This window comes from Apostichopus japonicus, chromosome 19 (assembly GCF_037975245.1).
Source record: "Apostichopus japonicus isolate 1M-3 chromosome 19, ASM3797524v1, whole genome shotgun sequence".
In the NCBI taxonomy this organism is placed as follows: domain Eukaryota; kingdom Metazoa; phylum Echinodermata; class Holothuroidea; order Aspidochirotida; family Stichopodidae; genus Apostichopus; species Apostichopus japonicus.
Window position 1 is genome coordinate 17,745,624 of NC_092579.1, and position 17,542 is coordinate 17,763,165.

The 17,542-nt window shown below is 37.0% G+C and overlaps 2 protein-coding genes and 1 pseudogene across 3 annotated transcripts; 2 read left to right on the forward strand and 1 right to left on the reverse strand.

Moving 5' to 3' along the window:
• Positions 1–1,084: 1,084 nt before the first annotated feature.
• Positions 1,085–7,516, reverse strand: LOC139959405 (uncharacterized). Of its 2 annotated transcripts, none has more exons than XM_071956977.1 (3): positions 7,365–7,516; positions 3,689–3,908; positions 1,085–2,187 (listed from the first exon to the last, which is right to left on the reverse strand). In XM_071956977.1, exons 2-3 carry the CDS (start codon positions 3,876–3,878, stop codon positions 1,556–1,558), a joined length of 822 nt encoding a protein of 273 aa, XP_071813078.1. In that variant the 5' UTR covers positions 3,879–3,908; positions 7,365–7,516; the 3' UTR covers positions 1,085–1,555. The 2 variants fall into 2 exon arrangements, with proteins under 2 accessions (XP_071813078.1, XP_071813076.1); XM_071956975.1 differs by lacking the exon at positions 7,365–7,516 and adding an exon at positions 6,067–7,101.
• A 3,655-nt stretch (positions 7,517–11,171) lies between these two features.
• Positions 11,172–17,512, forward strand: LOC139959804 (uncharacterized). Its single transcript, XM_071957664.1, has 8 exons — positions 11,172–11,314; positions 12,392–12,526; positions 13,201–13,311; positions 14,624–14,740; positions 15,529–15,651; positions 16,004–16,168; positions 16,789–16,950; positions 17,505–17,512. The coding sequence occupies exons 1-8, from the start codon at positions 11,257–11,259 to the stop codon at positions 17,510–17,512; spliced, it is 879 nt and encodes a 292-aa protein (XP_071813765.1). The 5' UTR covers positions 11,172–11,256.
• Positions 15,205–15,281, forward strand: LOC139960738 (U2 spliceosomal RNA; annotated as a pseudogene).
• Positions 17,513–17,542: the final 30 nt, after the last annotated feature.

Below are 17,542 nucleotides of genomic sequence, written 5' to 3' on the forward strand. Positions count from 1 at the left end.
ACCAAAGTTAACTAAAACGATGAGTTTCTGAATGACCGAAGTAAAAACAATATGGCCTACTTATAAAATGACATCAGATGCATTGACAGGAACGTGTAGAACTTTCAGTTCTAATTCAATGTCCAAATTTGTACATTTTGAAGAGTTAAAGTGGATGCAACATTATACTGTGGCTCGCAAAACACATATCGTGCCCACCACTGAAATTTTAAGCCGTAAAAGGCGACAAGCTTTACACTTTTGGAAGACTACAGCGTACAAGTGAATTAAAAGTTAAGTTTTAACCTCACATTGAATTACTCTCATTGCATAGTTATACGTACAGGGGCGTCGGAGCCGGTACGGCAGGTCCGGCGAACGCCGGACCAATATTCACGGCGCAAAAAAAGAAAAAAGAAAGAAGTAGGACTAAGAAAGAAAAAATGGCAAAAAATAAAGAACCAAAATGAAACATACTTCATAAAATGTGTTTCAGAAGATTAATCGGGTACAAAAACAGACATGGGAGAGGTGTCATTTCCTGCAATCTGGGAGGCATTTTTTCAAAATTTCTCCATTACTCTACGCGCCAACCATGGTGGCGCGTAGCTTAGTTTGACCTACCAAACGTCCCCCGATAATTTTGATAGATGGCCACAGTCTGATCTGCCGTACCAATCCCAAATAGCTTCCAACGCCCCTGACGTACCGTCCTGAGCTCAGCATCTCTACTCAAATCATTTATGTTCTCAAGACTGATATAGTAAGCAAAAGAATAGATGAACAGCGACCTCACTCCATAAAGTTTGTATCCCTCAGTTAACTTGAACTTCATTACTGATACGAAGTGAATAGTTTTGACCAGTCCAAAAGTAAATCAACGTTAGTCCTTATGACTGCATTTAAGCGGTGTGGACCCTCATAGAACCAGGGAGCTGTTTTACCCCCTACAAAGTATGTAGGCCTATTACTGTACTGTAACCAAAAGCGCTACTCCATTGCAACGTCGATTTTGCTTAACAAGGTTAATGAACGCAGACCCAAAAGCACCGCACAATGTGTGACGTCATACGACCTACAGAGACTGACATAACGCGAACACGAATATCATTTGTTCCCTTTTATATTGTAAATACTTTTTTAAACATCGCAACCACCACCAGTTCTTCTTTTCATCCAAGGCCCTCTGGATCATACGGTGACATAGTTTGAGTAAACATTTAAAAATATTACAAGTTGACGTTCATGTCTCATATCCTATACAGGCCTCCACTCAAATGTCAAAAGGAAAAGACAAATATCTCCTTCATTTTCTTTGATTTACGATCTACTTTGGAGAAGTGGAGGGGGTGGGTTTGCAGACAAAAAATTGTCAAATTTGCAGTTCAAAGTTTGTTACATTAAGAAAAGGCTCAAAAATTGGCAAAATGACTCATCATTCCTCTACCAGCCCCCACCACCCTACCCCCCCCCCCCAAAAAAGAGCTCCCCGGAAATATTTTAAAATGGTTCACCCGAGCAACGTACCAGTAACTTGTTTATTCATATGTAGTTTACTTGTTTTACTGTATAAACTTTAGATATCGTAAAGACAGGAAAAAGCAAATCCGAGGTGGCGAATACCTTCAAAGAAGTACCCCTCCCTACTCTTGAAGGGTGGATCTACTGTAACGAGGGATCTTTCGCGGAATATCCCAGTCATTTCAGTCACCTTGACACTAATATCTGTGGACAGTCCTTCAAATTTTCCTGCGAAACAGACGTCCCCATGAGCCTTTTCTTTCTCGCAAAGATATGACTCTAAGCCTGGACAAGACGCACCGTTCCCTGACTGAATCGCACAGTACCTTTCCCACGATCCACTGAAATCGTACGGATACCATGAATGAAAGAAATCATCTGAAGTATAAGGACGAGCCTTTTTACCCTTTAACCAATCAAACATTATCGTGAGTCGATCTTCACCTTTAGTTACCGTCACTGTTGCCTTAGTAACAGTGATGTCATCCACCACATAGTGTACGCTGCTTTCGTTCACGTCCTTGTCAGTGGTGAAGAATACAAGCCCCAGATCAAAGTCATCTCTATGGATCGTAAAATACACAGAATAGGACTTTGTATCATCTTTACCGGTGTTGGTACGGATCAAAATCATTAAAGAAGTTTCCGTGTTTCCCTTCTCCCATTTCAACAATTTTTCCTGAAAAGCTACAAAAGAAAAGAAAAAAATCAAGAAAAGTGTAATATCTAATAATGTAGCAGGAACGAATCAAGGATTTCGTAAGGCCGGGGGTGGGGGGGGGGGGCGGGGTTAAGTCAACTCCATATGAAGGGATGGGTCTTTGAGAATTCTCTCCTAGTAAAGATGACATATGATTATTATTATTATTATTATTATTATTATTAGTCAAGTTTGAAATTTGCTAATACTGTAAAAATGAAAAGAAGAACAAAAAACGAGGTAAAATTTACATTTGCCACTTTTCATTTGCATTTGGTTAATTATTTCAGATAAAAAGCATCTCCGCGAAGAAATAACTCATAGTAGAGTGTAATTTATTGACTAATAACAGCTAGTAACTTAATTTTCGTTTTGATGCCAAAAAAAAGAAGAAAAATTGTATAGAGGGATGCCGTAGTCTGAGAAATTTCAAAGTTTCCTGCAAGCAACACTCGGTGGGGCGTGTTATATAGAATAATTATTTTCTGTAAAATGGACAAAATACAAACACAGCTATCCATTAAGAGCTATTATCTATATACTGAAACAGTAAATTCGACTATCAAACCCCACCTGTAACCGTTCTCCAAAATTTTAATTAAACAAACCACTGTTTTAGGAGTAACTTTCTTAATATACTGTACAAGGGGTTGTAACGCTGATGCGGTAACAAATTAATCAATGAACGTTATAGTGAAATAATGTTCTGAGTCATATATATACAAGGTACAAAACTGAACCCAATATTCTGAGAGGGACACAATAATATCGTTTTTGTATAGTCGTATATCTAGGATATCACATCTGCTTAGCTTGTTTCAATTCTTCAGTTTAGTTCAACTCGTACATACTTCAAATAAATATATTTTGAAAAAAAATACATGTAATATAATTCACCAGGATGCATGGATGACATTAGTATAATTTGCACTGTTAACAAATTAAATATATATATACCTGCCCATGGCAACCTGCGTTCCATGAATGAAGTACCAAAAAAAAAAACGATTCTTACAATTGCTACTCTGATTCGACTAAGCTATATTCTCTCTTGTTAACTCGGACAAAAACTACTTTCTTTTGTTTTTATTTGTATACAAAGTGAACATTTTAACAAATATGATTTTTCGACTGGATGATCGAACATTCAGTGAAATAAATCTATATCGACATTTTCTGTCCCGATGTCATATTTGAATGATCTATGGTTGTGGTTTGAAGAAAATTCCTAATCAGATCATCACATACTTATTGAATATGTTTATTCTGATTTCCTATATATAATAATATTTTATGATATAGCGTTAGATACAAAGAAAAAACTGCCTAGTTTCTCCAACGTGTACGGGAGTCTCACAGTTCGGGAGATTCTCCATTTTTGGGAGAAAACTCACGCCAAACCTTTGTGATAGCCGACATGAATATGCATGCATATATGCCTCTCCCACGATATCTCAAGAAAAGGACAATGGAAGCAGATATACTTACCATTCCCGCACACATCGTCTTGTGCGGTTCTTTGTTTAATTTCACCAACGATAGCCTCGTGTGAGATTGGAAAGAACCCAACTATCGTTGGGGTTACATCATCTTCAAATAACCAAGGTGTCTGTGTCCTCCCAAAGACTGAGTCAAAGCAGAGATAAGCTAACACCGCGATGAATTTGTAGCAATGCATTGTAAGATGTTACCTCAATGACAACGGTTCCTGCAATGATTCAAATGATGGCAAACCGTTAAAATTTATGAAGTGAATGAAGTTTAACTCGTTATTACTTAAAGGCATTCTCTCAGCTAGGAAATTTTTAGAGGGCGGGCCAATTTCATAGGTTTCGCTGGTACACCGTTACTTACGCAACACTGTGAGAGGCGGGTTAGAATCTCGGAAACCTGATACTTTGCGGTAAGAGTACCCAGATCCGTATGCTGTATATAGCTAAGGATTATAATGCCACATTAAAGAAATGAACATGTTGCCGCTGTGAGAAGAGGGCAGCTTTTTTTAAATTTTTAAATTGGGGAATACGTTGAGACAAGATTAGCAATTTCCTAGCTGAGAGAAAGTGCCTTTAACTACACAAAATGGCCCAATTATGAAATAATCGGACTTCAATTAAATGCTCTGCTGCAGAAATAAAATAAATAAAGGGGCATTGTCAAGTTAAAAAATAGTTAACAACGTGAAACGAAATAGAACAAAATTAAATTTTACGTCCAAAGAAGATGATATAGACGGGTGGCTAATAACTAAATTACAATACAGCTTCTTATTTTATTCGCGCATTTTTCATATTTAATCATAATGATTAGATTAAAACCTTTTTGCAAAATGCATGAACTTGTGCAAATGACAGTATATGGTTGCAAACTATACGATAGTCTATGCTCTTGGAGGAAACCTTGACTATGGGCTAGGGAAATACTGTGTCTGAGTTTTGGTCTATATTAGAGTGTATTTGTAAGAACGTGTTAGAAATAGGTCTATTCTTGAAATATGTACTTGATGCGTTTTCCGGCAACACCTCCAACCCCCCCCCCTCCTCCTCCCCCAGCTTTGCAAAAGCATAGCTTGGGAAATTAAATTTAGCAATAAAAGCAGTATACGACAGAGGCCTGCCTGACATGTCATACAAAACCCGGACATATAGCACATTTGAATTAAAACACTTCTTGTAACAAACTACTTCATTATTAATCTTGATAAAGCTATTGTTCTAAATAATCTGATCACCGTAATTCGACACCGGGTTATCATAGGCTAAGTAAGATCGCTCCAAGCACAACAGCATGAGTTGCTAATAAATGGTAAAGATATGAAGAAAATTAGTAATTGGAGACCAATCTCCCTTTTAACTTGTAGATTATAAAATTGCTGCTTCTTGTATTTCTGCAAGACTTATTCTACCAAAGCATCAGATACCAACTTTCCATCTACAAAGTCTGCATCTTTCATTAGGGAAGTGTTTAATTTCCAAAATCCCCCACCTCTCTTAAAAGAAGTAGAAGCACGAATCTTAAAAATTACCGCATAATGATCGGACTGAATGGTTGATAAAGTATAACATTCATTACAAAAAGGTAACAAGTTGGCCGACACTAGAAAAAAGTCTAACATATAACTTAGTCCATCAATAATATTTGAAAACCACGTGAAAAGATACCTCTTTGGGTTCCTCTCCCTAAATACATCAACTAAATTAAAACCTTGTATTCAGTTAGAGAGTACATCTCTCGCTCTAATATTTGTTCTTTTGGTGCCCCCCCCCCCCACCTTGTCGAGATCAAGGTCCAGAACTAAGTTAAAATCACCACCCCATGTTTATGCAACTAAAGTTGGACGCCAGGCACCTTCATATATTGCTATTAAAAGGGAAATCATTCCTACTGGGGCATAAAAGTTAGCATTAGTATAAAAATATCATTAATAACAATATCTAGGCCTATACTAATGTAACGGCCATTGCAATCTAACAACTGTTTAACAATTGTGAGGTTAAGGTAAGGATTACAGAGAATAGCGCACCCAGCACTCCTTACAGAACCACAAGAAAAATATGCCTTTCCACCCTATTCATTATTCCAAGAGCTTGTAGAAGCGTCAATGCAATGCGTTTCTTGAATTAAAGAAATAGAAAAATTATGGTTATGTAGCCAAGTAAACACCTTACGTCTATTCTTAGAGTCATTTGATCCACGAGCATTAAAGGTACAAACCGAGATGATAAAGACTGAAAAAACCCCAGAAAACACACTACAACATAACAGACAGACAGACTCTCAAAGACCAAAACAGCAACAAAAACAACAAAACTACCCCATAAAGAGTGCTTTGTTTGCACTCGATAGAAAAGGAAATGAGGACTAACCTTGATCTAACAATCGAAAATTCCATTAAGAGTAAAGGGAACACTTTAGAAAACATTGTAACTCGTCGGGAAATTTACATAGAGAAATGGTCCAGAAATTAATTTGGATGAGTTTCAAAACATCTGTAAAGTTCACTGGTTAATTCCATGACGTTGTTTTAATTCAAAAGGGTACGGTTTCCCACGAGCATCTCACCACTTCCCCGCCACGAATCGTAGTTTAACTCCATTCGAGTAAAGTTCCTTCAATTTTGCTGGTATGGGCTTTTTTTTTATCAAATCCAACTTCGTTACGTCATCTACAAGAACAAAATCTTCATCCTTCAGGTGAAGTTCTCCACTACTTCATAATAGTAATCTTATCCTGAAAAGGACAGACATCTCGCTAAAATGAACAGCGGTTTATCTCCTACACCCCGTCCATCTAGATGGCATTGTATCACTTGGCCATTCGGAAACTGGGAAAGAACCTTTTCTTTTATAATAGTTGAACAATTCTCGTTATCAATTCTTCGATTGATTCAACGACTCTGACATTGTTCCGTTTAGAATGCCGCTCAAGTTTATTTATGCACTCGGCATTTTATTAATGGTAGCATTGGCCTTCTCAAGGCTTTAGAAAAGTCAGAAAAGCGATCCGAATATTCCTCGTCTCTTTTCTCTAAGTCCTCCACTCGTTCAGATAAGGCTTTGATAGCCCTGTCCAGGTATTTCTCCAACATTCCAATGCTTTTGTCAAAATCGTTACGTAATGATACCTTAAATGTTTCAAATGCCTCCTTCTAGCTAGGTCACGGTGGAGTATCGGATTCAGAGCTAGAACCACGTTGTTTGCTACATTGCCTTAGCGTGGTAGGCTCTTTACTAGCCATGTCACTAACTGTAGGCCTATTTGTAACTACCTAATTTTGCTTCCCTGGGCCTACCTCTGACCATAACGGCTACAAGTTGATGCAGAAAAGTTGGAATATAAGTGATATTTACGGTTGGTGCTGAAAAACACTTGCTCAATCTGGAGGAAGTGGTGAAAAACGCTAAAAATTGAGAGCCCTTACAGAACGTTCTTGACAGCTAGAAGACCTGCATTCAATCCAATGAATAATAATAATAATGATAATAATAATATAAAAATAATAATCATAATCATAAATATATATAAATAAATATATCTATATAGACGGTCTGGGGGCCTAGGCTAACTATATCCAGGGTCCAGTGAATAACAATATACTGCAGCAGACACTATAAAGTAATTAGATTCCATGTAATTGCTAATACTATCGCTTCCTAAGATTTACCTGTGAAACTGCAGTCCACTCCCACAATGTTGACGATTTTGTCACCCAAATGCGCGCACGATATCACCATTTCTAGTAATTTATGTCAACTTTATCACTTAAGTAATATCAAAGACGCCGTGTTTGCATTATATATACGCGCCGGTACTTTCTTGCCGTACCAGCAACACACCACCAGTTGGAGAGTGGCTTCGGTATATGTCGCATGACGTCATTCATCCTACTTCAATTTCTATGAAAATTATATATTAGTTATATGTTGTTGCAAATACGGGCTCAATCGAAACAAATTAGGAGCGTACAGGCTAACCAGAAAAGGAAACATAAAGAATTCAAAGCCCTAGTAATGCTATACCGTCATTTCTGTCACAATCTGACTTTAACCATATAGAATGATACCACCATGCTAAACTTGGGAACTGCTTAAAGGTTTGCAAACCTTTAAAACTATACTGGCAAATCATACTGAAAGAGAATGAACAGGAACCGGAGCTGTTATATATGGAATATACTCAGTAGGTCAAAGTACTTTTCTAAACGCGTAGACCCGTATACGAAGCTTCTTTCTGTGCTGTAGCAAAAAAAAAAAATAATTAATGAAAACAAAGCCTTTCCCTGAAAGACAAGAACGCAGAAAAAAAAGGTTATCGACTTAAAACGCACACTATGCATGGGTAATAAACAACAGACTTGCGTTTCAATACAAAGTCGATTAAAGCCAACAATATAATGGTTAATAATAAACAGCACAGCTGTACACGGATAGTTTAAGTTTATGAAATATAAATACTGTATTTAATCAGTCTGTGAACAAAATAATAAATAAAAAAAAACATGGTATATCAACAAGGTTCTTAGCAGCGACTAGTCAAAAACTATAGTTTTAGCAGATTTATATAGATAATATTTACTTTTCGAGTAAATGTTTGTATTATTATTTATGTATTATAATGTTTATTTTCTATAATAGAAATGGGTTTGCAAATAATGAAAAATATTTGATAAATAAATGATATCATTGGTTTCAGTGTCAACACTGTTACCAAGGAGCAAGTAAAATGTGTGAGATCCCAGTGGAACCATGGCTGCTGGTGGTGATTACATTAAGTAACTTCAGTTGAACTCGCATATTCATTATATAAGTAACATAAAGGCTACCACAGAACTTTGGTTGAACACACATAAATAGCCTAGCCAATCATTTTGCGCAATGTCCAGACCTTGACAATTGCAGCCAATATCCAGGCCGGATCTTGGATTATATCAGTATTGGGATGTGTACCCATATAGCCAAGGGAAGCGAATGGGGCTCCCCCCTTGAGCATATTTTTTTTATGATATTGCTATTAATTTAAAATAGAAAATGCTTAGATGCAACTTACAAGGCTCCGGGGAAGTGTCATTTCCAGCGATCTGGGAGGCATTTTCGGCCAAAATTTTCTTGTACGCTTCGCGCCAACTCACGGTGGCGCTACACGATAGTTTGCCTACAGGCTTCGCCCCAACCTTGGCAAATTCCTCGTGACGCGCCTGCTACCAACTGCCTGACAAACCTTACGGACCGACATACTCTCCAAACCTATGGTACAATAGGAAGATAAATCAATATATGACTGTAATGTTGTAATTATTGGAAATCTATCCAGGAGGACATTCGATAAATTAAAACTTATATCTCGTCCTAAATCTCAAAGTCTTACTGGGTCTCATAATATGTATTCAGATTGTAAGCACCCGTGGAAGCTGTTTGAAATGTTTCGCTTCAATCATTAAATTATTTCTGATATCTTTTCGTTTTTTATATTTTAGCTTTGACATTGAAACAAGCAAATGGCAAGAAGACGCATGCGCAGTCGTTCATCTCGCCCGTACATATTCAAGTCACTAAGAATATGTTTATCATATTCATCGCTCTCGTGGTTTGTTTTACACCGCACACCGTGTGTTCGATATTACAGGAATGTGCAATTGAGGAATACACACGAACTATCGCCGCTGCGAACAGCATCACCAATCCGGTTTTAACCATCCTGTGTTTCGTGAAGTGTTTACCGCCCTCATAAAACGCCTCAATGTCCCTCAGCCCTCCTCAATGTGGCGCAGTAAATTGGGAAAGATCTGGAAAGCATAATCTGTTATGTTAGCCGACCCCAATCGCCCCAATACCGTTAAAAGAAAATAGATATCGTATATGTGACTGAGACACATTTAGAATATGGGATGTCCTGTGATATGTTAATATTTGATTAGAATAACATAAATGTACCACTGACACAACATGTAGCTAGTTTATTAAATTCGCATATATAGAGTATATACATGAACTGAAATTCGATCGATCGACAAATTATGTTTGCCCAATAGTCCAAAGACAGACAAAAAAAAAGAAAGTAAAAGCGAATGAAGAGAGGCAATACATGAGCATATGTATGTATTTATTTTGTAGATCCTCCAGCAAGCAGGAACTCGCGGAGAAGCCTCATTGGCTTATCAAAGCCGCAAGCTGACCTAAGTCAGTCTCTAAGAGTCATATTTAACGTCCATGATTATGAATTGTCAATTGCCAACAACTCTGTAACTGGACGACATACATTAATCTTGGAGTGACTCGAACTCGGGACCTTATGATTGAAAGGCACCGGCGTTAACCACTGAGCTAACACTCCACATATATACTGGTACCAATTGTACAAAGATTCATTGGACGATATCAAAACTTTGGTGGTACTTGATTATAACGTTTACCATGCACCATAGATATATTATCAATTCAATGTAAAATTAAGAATTGATCTTAAAATCATAAGACAGTAGTGACTTAATATTGACTATACTTTTCATCTATAAAAGCTCTCAATTTTCCATGACATGTCCTTTCATATATATTATTTCAACGCAAGTAATTGATAATGAAATATCATCCACCATATATCAATATTCCTTTCTTCGATGAAAAAAGAAACTTTCTTGCTAACATGAAAGGTATATGTATTGATCAACAAATTCTATTCCGTAGTAAACAAATACACCGGTTCAAAAAAATATTTCAATCAATACAATTTTTGCTACAGCGGGAGAGAGGATAGACCATTCCCCATACATATTCCGCTTAAAGCGTATGAAAAAAGAAATTCGGGTTTTCTGAAAAACTAACAATCATTATTGTTCTTGCTTTTTTCCTTTCTTTCTATCGTCAAATAGCAAGAACTTATAACAAACGAAACGCAGTGGAATGATTCAATCCATAAATTTGTATCCGCCTAACGAATTAGGCTGTGAATTTTGTAACGTTGTGCTCAGTGTAAAGTTATCGCTTGAGATACACACGCATTCGCCTCTCCAATATGGTTCTTTGTTTTTCTTAATTAAAATATTCAGTGTGTTTTTGAAAGATTTCTCCCCATAAATTGTTTTTTCTTGTGTGTGTGTATTTGTGTAATAAAAATATAAAAATCAATCTTGAAGATATTGATCCAAATTTCTAATGACCACGAACGCAATTTAAACAAAGAACAATATGAACGCTTTTTTTATTTATTATTATTATTTCATTTCTACTTTGAATGAAACGAAAAGAAGATATAAAAAGGTATTGTGGATTGCATTTCCTTCGCAATAGCAGAAAGTTATCAATAATAATAATAAAAAAGAAAGTCTATGCAACTTATTATTGATTACTGGTATAAAGATTTCAATCCTTCTAAATAAGGATATCTGTTTAAAATATTCTTTTATGAAACGTTTCTCAATATAAGTTGCAACAGCCTTAATACAAAAAAGATTTTGAATGGACTGGTTTTAATCTCTCAATTTTTGGAACGTTTGTCATTCGAGAGACTTCATATATGGTATCAGTATAGATTTCTTATCGGAAGACGGAACAAAATCGAGAATGATTCTTCTGCTGGAACTTTTTACCTTGGTTTTCCTAAGTTTTGCTGGAAGTGAAGGTAACTTTAATTTGTATTTTTTCTCGAATATTGTTGCAGCCGTGGTACGTGTATGTCGTGCGAGGTGCGTGTGTGTTGGGCGAGGGGGAGGTGGGGGGGGGGTTGTCAGGGGGAAGAAATGGGAATAATCGAAGTTTGAGTTATATAATTATATACCGAAATGCATGCATCTATACTGGTCCGTTACGTATGTAACTAACTTCATTGTATTCTGTTGTCTTTACTATGTCATACAGAAAACGTTTATGGGTAAAATTGATATTTAATGGTTCCTAGATCAAAAAGCCGCAATCTTAACTCAAAGACAAAATATGTGACTTTTGTTTCACAAAATCACACCAGAAAAAAAATGAAATTTTGTCGTACAATGTATATATTTATGGAGAATCAAACCCAGCCATAATCACCTCACATACCCACCGCTCCCACCTCCCCCCCCCCCAACATGTCATAACCTTTATTCGCTTCGGGTTAATGTCATTGCTTAAAACTCATGTCAAGGAGATCATGACTACAGCAAACCATTGCCGCAGCTAAACTATAACTCTAAGTAGCTCACCATTTTAAAACACCATAAAAACAAATTTACAGAAAGTTCCGATAAGTAATATCAGAAAAGGTAATAAATATGTATGCATATGCATATGTATGCATAAGTAGTGTTTACCTTACTATGTGATTTATATGTATACAAAAGTATAAAATAATTTTCAAAATAAAGATAACACCAATACGATTATGCGCATCGTTGAGGGAAAATTGTTAGCGGGTGCATTTATTTTTACGAATGGCTAATTTCCTACATTCTGGAATATATGGGAGAAGGTGCATGGAGGAGGTCGTTACGGACTTCATTCAAGTTAAATTGGCTATCAACGGATTACGAAATGATAATGAATTAAAGATCTCTTTAATTATAGTTGATTTATAACTTACCTTTGTCATTTACCTTCACATGGTTAGCTTTGTAAAGTAAACATCACAGTATGATACCTTTAGTGGTTTGATATATGGCCTTTCTAAGCAGTTATGTTCTTGTTATTATAATAATATATGTTTTTTTCTAACTTTATACAGCTTCGATTTGTTACCTGGTAACCCAACCTGCAGATCAGGGCGGGTTTGAATGCGTCCTTGTGAACAACAGTGTTGGGGGATGCTCGGTGATTCTACCCGGAGGTTTCCGTGATAAGATGGATGAACCCGTTGACGGTAACGTATAATTATAACACATCGATATGGGTGGCTGTCGGACTGTTAGTGTTCTTCTCAAAGAGTTAAGGGAAAACCTTAAATAATGACATTCACTCTGTTATTTTATGCATCATCAAGTTGTATGCCCCGACATGATACCAACTGCCCTATATGGGTGGACAACCTTTTTGAATGAATGGGCCAGATATAAGGAGTGAAAAATTGACTGGGCCTCACCTAACCAATGACCTGCTTCTGATTTGAAACCTTTGATTCCGAGGACTTTCAAGCAATTGGTGTGTGTACTTAATCTGTATTCACAAAAACATATATTGTCAATATACAGTACAGTTGATAATTAATGAGGATAATAGGCCTACCTGACAGCATCATTAGTTCAGATAAATTGTAAGCAGCTATAGCTCGTTTTTTGCGATGATGTAAAATATATAATTTTTTTCTTTTTCTTGGGACATCGGGCCGCAAAAAAATCACTGACGGGCCGCATGCGGCCCGCGGGCAGAAGGTTTCCCACCCCTGCTATACATGCATTAAGTTACATGTGTTGTATGTAAAATACCTCGAGTTTACTATAGGAAGAACTCTACAAAAGTCTTTAATTCCAAAATATTTCTTGTTACTGTTTAACGATGCTGGCTATCTTTCCTTCTTTCATGGAATTTTTCCTTCAGATTCAAAATGTCAATACTGTGGTCAGAACGCTGAATGTATTTTACAAGACCACGGAGAGTATTCATGTTTATGTGTACCAGGCTTTGTCGGAGATGGCTACAACTGTGCAGGTCTGTAACTAACTAGAAAATTACTATAGATAATTGTGAATTAATTCCATTGTGCAACTTATAACGACAACTTTGTGTCAATGTTGATACTTTTTTTGAAAGTTTATCCGAAATTGAATTGCTCATGTATACGCAACCATTTGAAATTTACTCTTTTACGTCACAGATTTGAATGAAATGTGAGTACCAGACTCCTAATTGTCACAGTGTTGCTTCCTGTGTGAACATTGTAAGATAGGGGTTCCGTAGCTGGGGTGCATGAACCCCCAAGGGGTGCGTGAGTCCATCCCAGGGGGTTCGTGAGGCGTTTCTGAAAGTCAAAACTAGAGTACTTTTTGTTGAGCCAACATCTGATATGTCTTATAATTTAGTAATGTACAAAAGTCGTACCTATCGATAAACTCTTTTCGCGTTCCATACGCATATGTTGCCATAGTAGTACCGTACCATGCATGTGAAACTTGATCTTTTACGAAGCACTTTTATGGTTCTTTTGTACAGTGCTCTTGAGCATGTTTTATTTCATGATAACAGCACTTTAATATATGGTATTTATTATATTTTATTATTATATAGTATAATGACTCAGATCGTGTCTCGAAAAGTTGGGGGTTAGTGGACAACACTGACATCTACAGGGGGTTCGTGGGGGGGGGGATAAAATTAGGGAAACCCTGCTGTAGGATCTTATGAAACTAGGCCTATATGTGCAAAGAAAGGACATCGGGGATGTTATCGATTGCGTCGATAGTTATTTTTAGCATTTTTTTGTTAAAAAACAGCTGACTTTTGTGTAGACTTTCCTTAGTCTGACGGTACCAAATTCGAGCATAAAACATCAAATATTATTATCTGTTACTTTGGACTTCAGCAAAATTTCACTGGCAACACACAAGGTTTCTCAATAGAAAAAAATATTGTAAATAACATCTTAAATTCGTGTGACACAAAGTTTTCAGTATATCGCTATATCGGAAAAGTAGACTGGTTTTAATGATATCTAATTTAGAGAGTTAGAGGGTTTTGAGGAGTTAGGAATTTTTACTTTGTCAAAGTGATAATGACTTAACTACACAACGAAAAACACAGCTATAGGGCGCATAGAGTAAAACACATTGTAGTGGACTATCTGTCCATCGGAAAGGGGCGGAGTAGGTGGGATCGGTAGAGGGCTGGGGGAGGCTGGGAGGGGTTCCTAGTAAACCTGCCAATTATACCAAATAGCAATTAAAACGTTGTCAATGTTACTTCAAATGAGATATGAAAACTGTTAAGATGAATGGGTATATTAACCTGTTCTATATCATTTCAGACATCAACGAATGTCTCTCCATCCAGTGTCATGGACACGCAACTTGTAAGAATTCAGTCGGATCTTACGAATGCGCTTGCAAACAAGGTTTCGTTGGTAACGGTTCTACATGCTCAGGTACGTATATACCCCCTGCACCCTTCCGCCTCCTACTCAATGCCCTGCCTAAGAGTACACCTTCTTATCTAACCTAGTCTCTTGACGGTTACAAGTCACTTTTTCTTGATTGGTTAATAGTTGCTCAATATCCTTGCCTTTTATTCATATGCTTCATGACGTCACTACAAGGCTGTCCAATCATCGCACTGGGTCAATTGAAATGGCGCTGTATCGCTGCATTTATATCTGAGGCAGCATCTCCTGTGTAGATCTAGTAAATTAAAAGTCCAGTTTGGTTCTTTATAAGCGTTTGGAATGTCACCAGTGTCTATTAAACACGGGGACAATATCCCCCGAGAAGGAACTCATCTATAGTGTTAGCCAAAGTTGGTTTTTCATGGATAAGGCACTTAACGTTATTCGCACACAGGTGAGTCCAATATCTATCTTCAAGAAACATATTAACAACTACGGTATGCTACATCGCTTCTCGGCTTTTTGGCTAAGATCATGTGTAGTATCTGTTCCCTTTCGAGGGGAATGGAGATGCACACCTGACGATGATCACACAGTCACAGTCCCGATGCAAGGGGACTGGGGGTGAGAGCGGATCAGTCGTTTGGTAGTTTGGTTGTCGTGCCCAGGTTCTTCCCTGGGCGACTTTTCCTATGCTGCATTGATACATTGTCCTCTAGTAACACAATAACGACTTCAACACTCATCTATGTCTATGAATAGTTCAGAAGACCTAGGCGTCCATGAAATAACATTTCAAAGTATTCTGTCTGCTTTCTGTCTTATAATAGATGTCGATGAATGTGAGGAAGGCCACCATCAATGTGATACGAACGCCGTTTGTGTCAACACTGTTGGATCCTATTACTGTAACTGTAGCGAAGGCTACAACGGCACCGGTTATAAATGTTCAGGTCATGTATATTCATCATATTATTAACATGCCCCGCCCACGTGATATATGTTGTCAAGACGCTTCAGAGGTTTGTTATTGTTTAGTGTTTAACTTGATGATTTATCAATTTGCAGTGTTTCCTTTAACTGGAAGCATTAAATTTCTTGCAAACGATATCAAGTCTCGTAGGACATCGTGACACCCCCATCCCCTGCCTGAGGAATCTGAATGCCGCCCGTGTACGATAAATACCAATCACAAATAAAACGTAATTACATTGCCTCACTTACCTCGGTAGTAGTCACAAACGAGTTAAATTAAAGTCTTCAAGATATCATGACTAGTTAAAATTAATTTGTATCCACAAACAGACATCGACGAATGCTCTCTGTCAAACAAATGCGAGTCATCACCCGATACAAAATGTGTTAATACGGAGGGATCTTACTTCTGTCGATGCCCGAAAGGTTACAAACTTTACACATCATCTTACACGGTCACCCCAACGGGAATTATTTCCCATTTGTACTGCAAAGGTGTGTTCACTAATACTTCACATAGTCACACAGCATATTTAATTGTCCTTGTTTATTTAACCGCTGGATGTTCCTTTAAGAAAGAGGTAAACAGTTTGTAAGTTGATTTTTAGACAAATTGGAATATTGGCAAAATTCCACAAAGAATGCAGTTTAAATGACCCAGCTTCATTGCTCAATGTAAATGAATATTCATAATAAGTTTTCGATAATTTAGGCTGACGTGGGTTTACAAGTTTTTGTTAATGAAACTAATAAATATCAAAAGGCTGGGGAGACGACATTTTCAGAAACGAAATGAAACCATATATGATCCTTATATTTTATTCAGTGATAAGAATTTAGAGGTTGTGTTATAGATTAAATTAGATTTATGAAACTAACATTGTTCAGTTGAAAGGATAAAGGAAGCTACAATATTGACGTCATTATTTGTATTTTATATATATATATAAAGTATAACATTATGTTGAAAAATTTATACAAAGTAATACAAAGTCCATTAACGTTGCAACAGCCAACATACAGGCAGATAATTTTTAACAACTCTCTTAAATTACGTCTATAAACATGAATATGAATCTATTTATTTGTCTTCATATTTGAATGTTTCCATACAGATATTGACGAATGTTCGAAGACTTATAATGACTGTTCTGCTATTACTCATGCTATCTGCATTAATACTGAAGGGTCATTCGTCTGTGGTTGTGAGGACGGTTATAACAGAAATATAATTATTTCGCCAGATGACCCAAATTATGAAAGAATAACTTGCGAAGGTAAGATTAACTTTTTCCTTGATTATTTTCTTAGAGGGGGGTGGGGGTGGGGGGGGGGACGGAAACACAGAGGGTCAGCTAACTCATTTACATCCTATGTCTGCGTATCTGTCTGTCCGTGTGAATGATAAGACTAATAGTGATATGTCTGCTATGGAACCTATACAAAATATTTACATTTCGCATACTGTTTTGACTGTCATGAACGCCGGAAGAGGATTATGTCCGCCGGGTGAGGATTTGGGAGGAGGGGTGGGGCGTATTTCAAGGGAAATTGGCTTGTGACTGATTGCAGAGGTACACCACAAAATTAGCTCAGAACTTCCGGGAAAATGTACTCCTCCTTGCATTCCCTTCATATAAATTACTGAACGTTGGTCACTTGTAGTTTACTACGTCTACTTTAGTATTGTAATAAACAGGTCCGTTTGCATTAACAAATATGACATTTCTTATGTTGAAAATTTATCCAAAGTAGTACAAAGTCCATAAACGTTGCAACAGCCAATATACAGGCAGATATTTATAACAACTCTCTTAAATTACGTTTATAGATATGTAGATAACGATGAATATCTTTATTTGTCTTCAT

Excerpts from the sequence above, each read along its gene's own strand:
- LOC139959405 (XM_071956977.1), bottom strand. The coding sequence starts at position 3,878 with ATGCATTGCTACAAATTCATCGCGGTGTTAGCTTATCTCTGCTTTGAC. Across the intron at positions 2,188-3,688 it reads AGACGATGTGTGCGGGAATG|CTTTTCAGGAAAAATTGTTG; the intron begins GTAAGTATATCT and ends TTTCTTTTGTAG.
- LOC139959804 (XM_071957664.1), top strand. The coding sequence starts at position 11,257 with ATGATTCTTCTGCTGGAACTTTTTACCTTGGTTTTCCTAAGTTTTGCT. Across the intron at positions 15,652-16,003 it reads CACCGGTTATAAATGTTCAG|ACATCGACGAATGCTCTCTG; the intron begins GTCATGTATATT and ends ATCCACAAACAG. Across the intron at positions 16,169-16,788 it reads TTCCCATTTGTACTGCAAAG|ATATTGACGAATGTTCGAAG; the intron begins GTGTGTTCACTA and ends GTTTCCATACAG.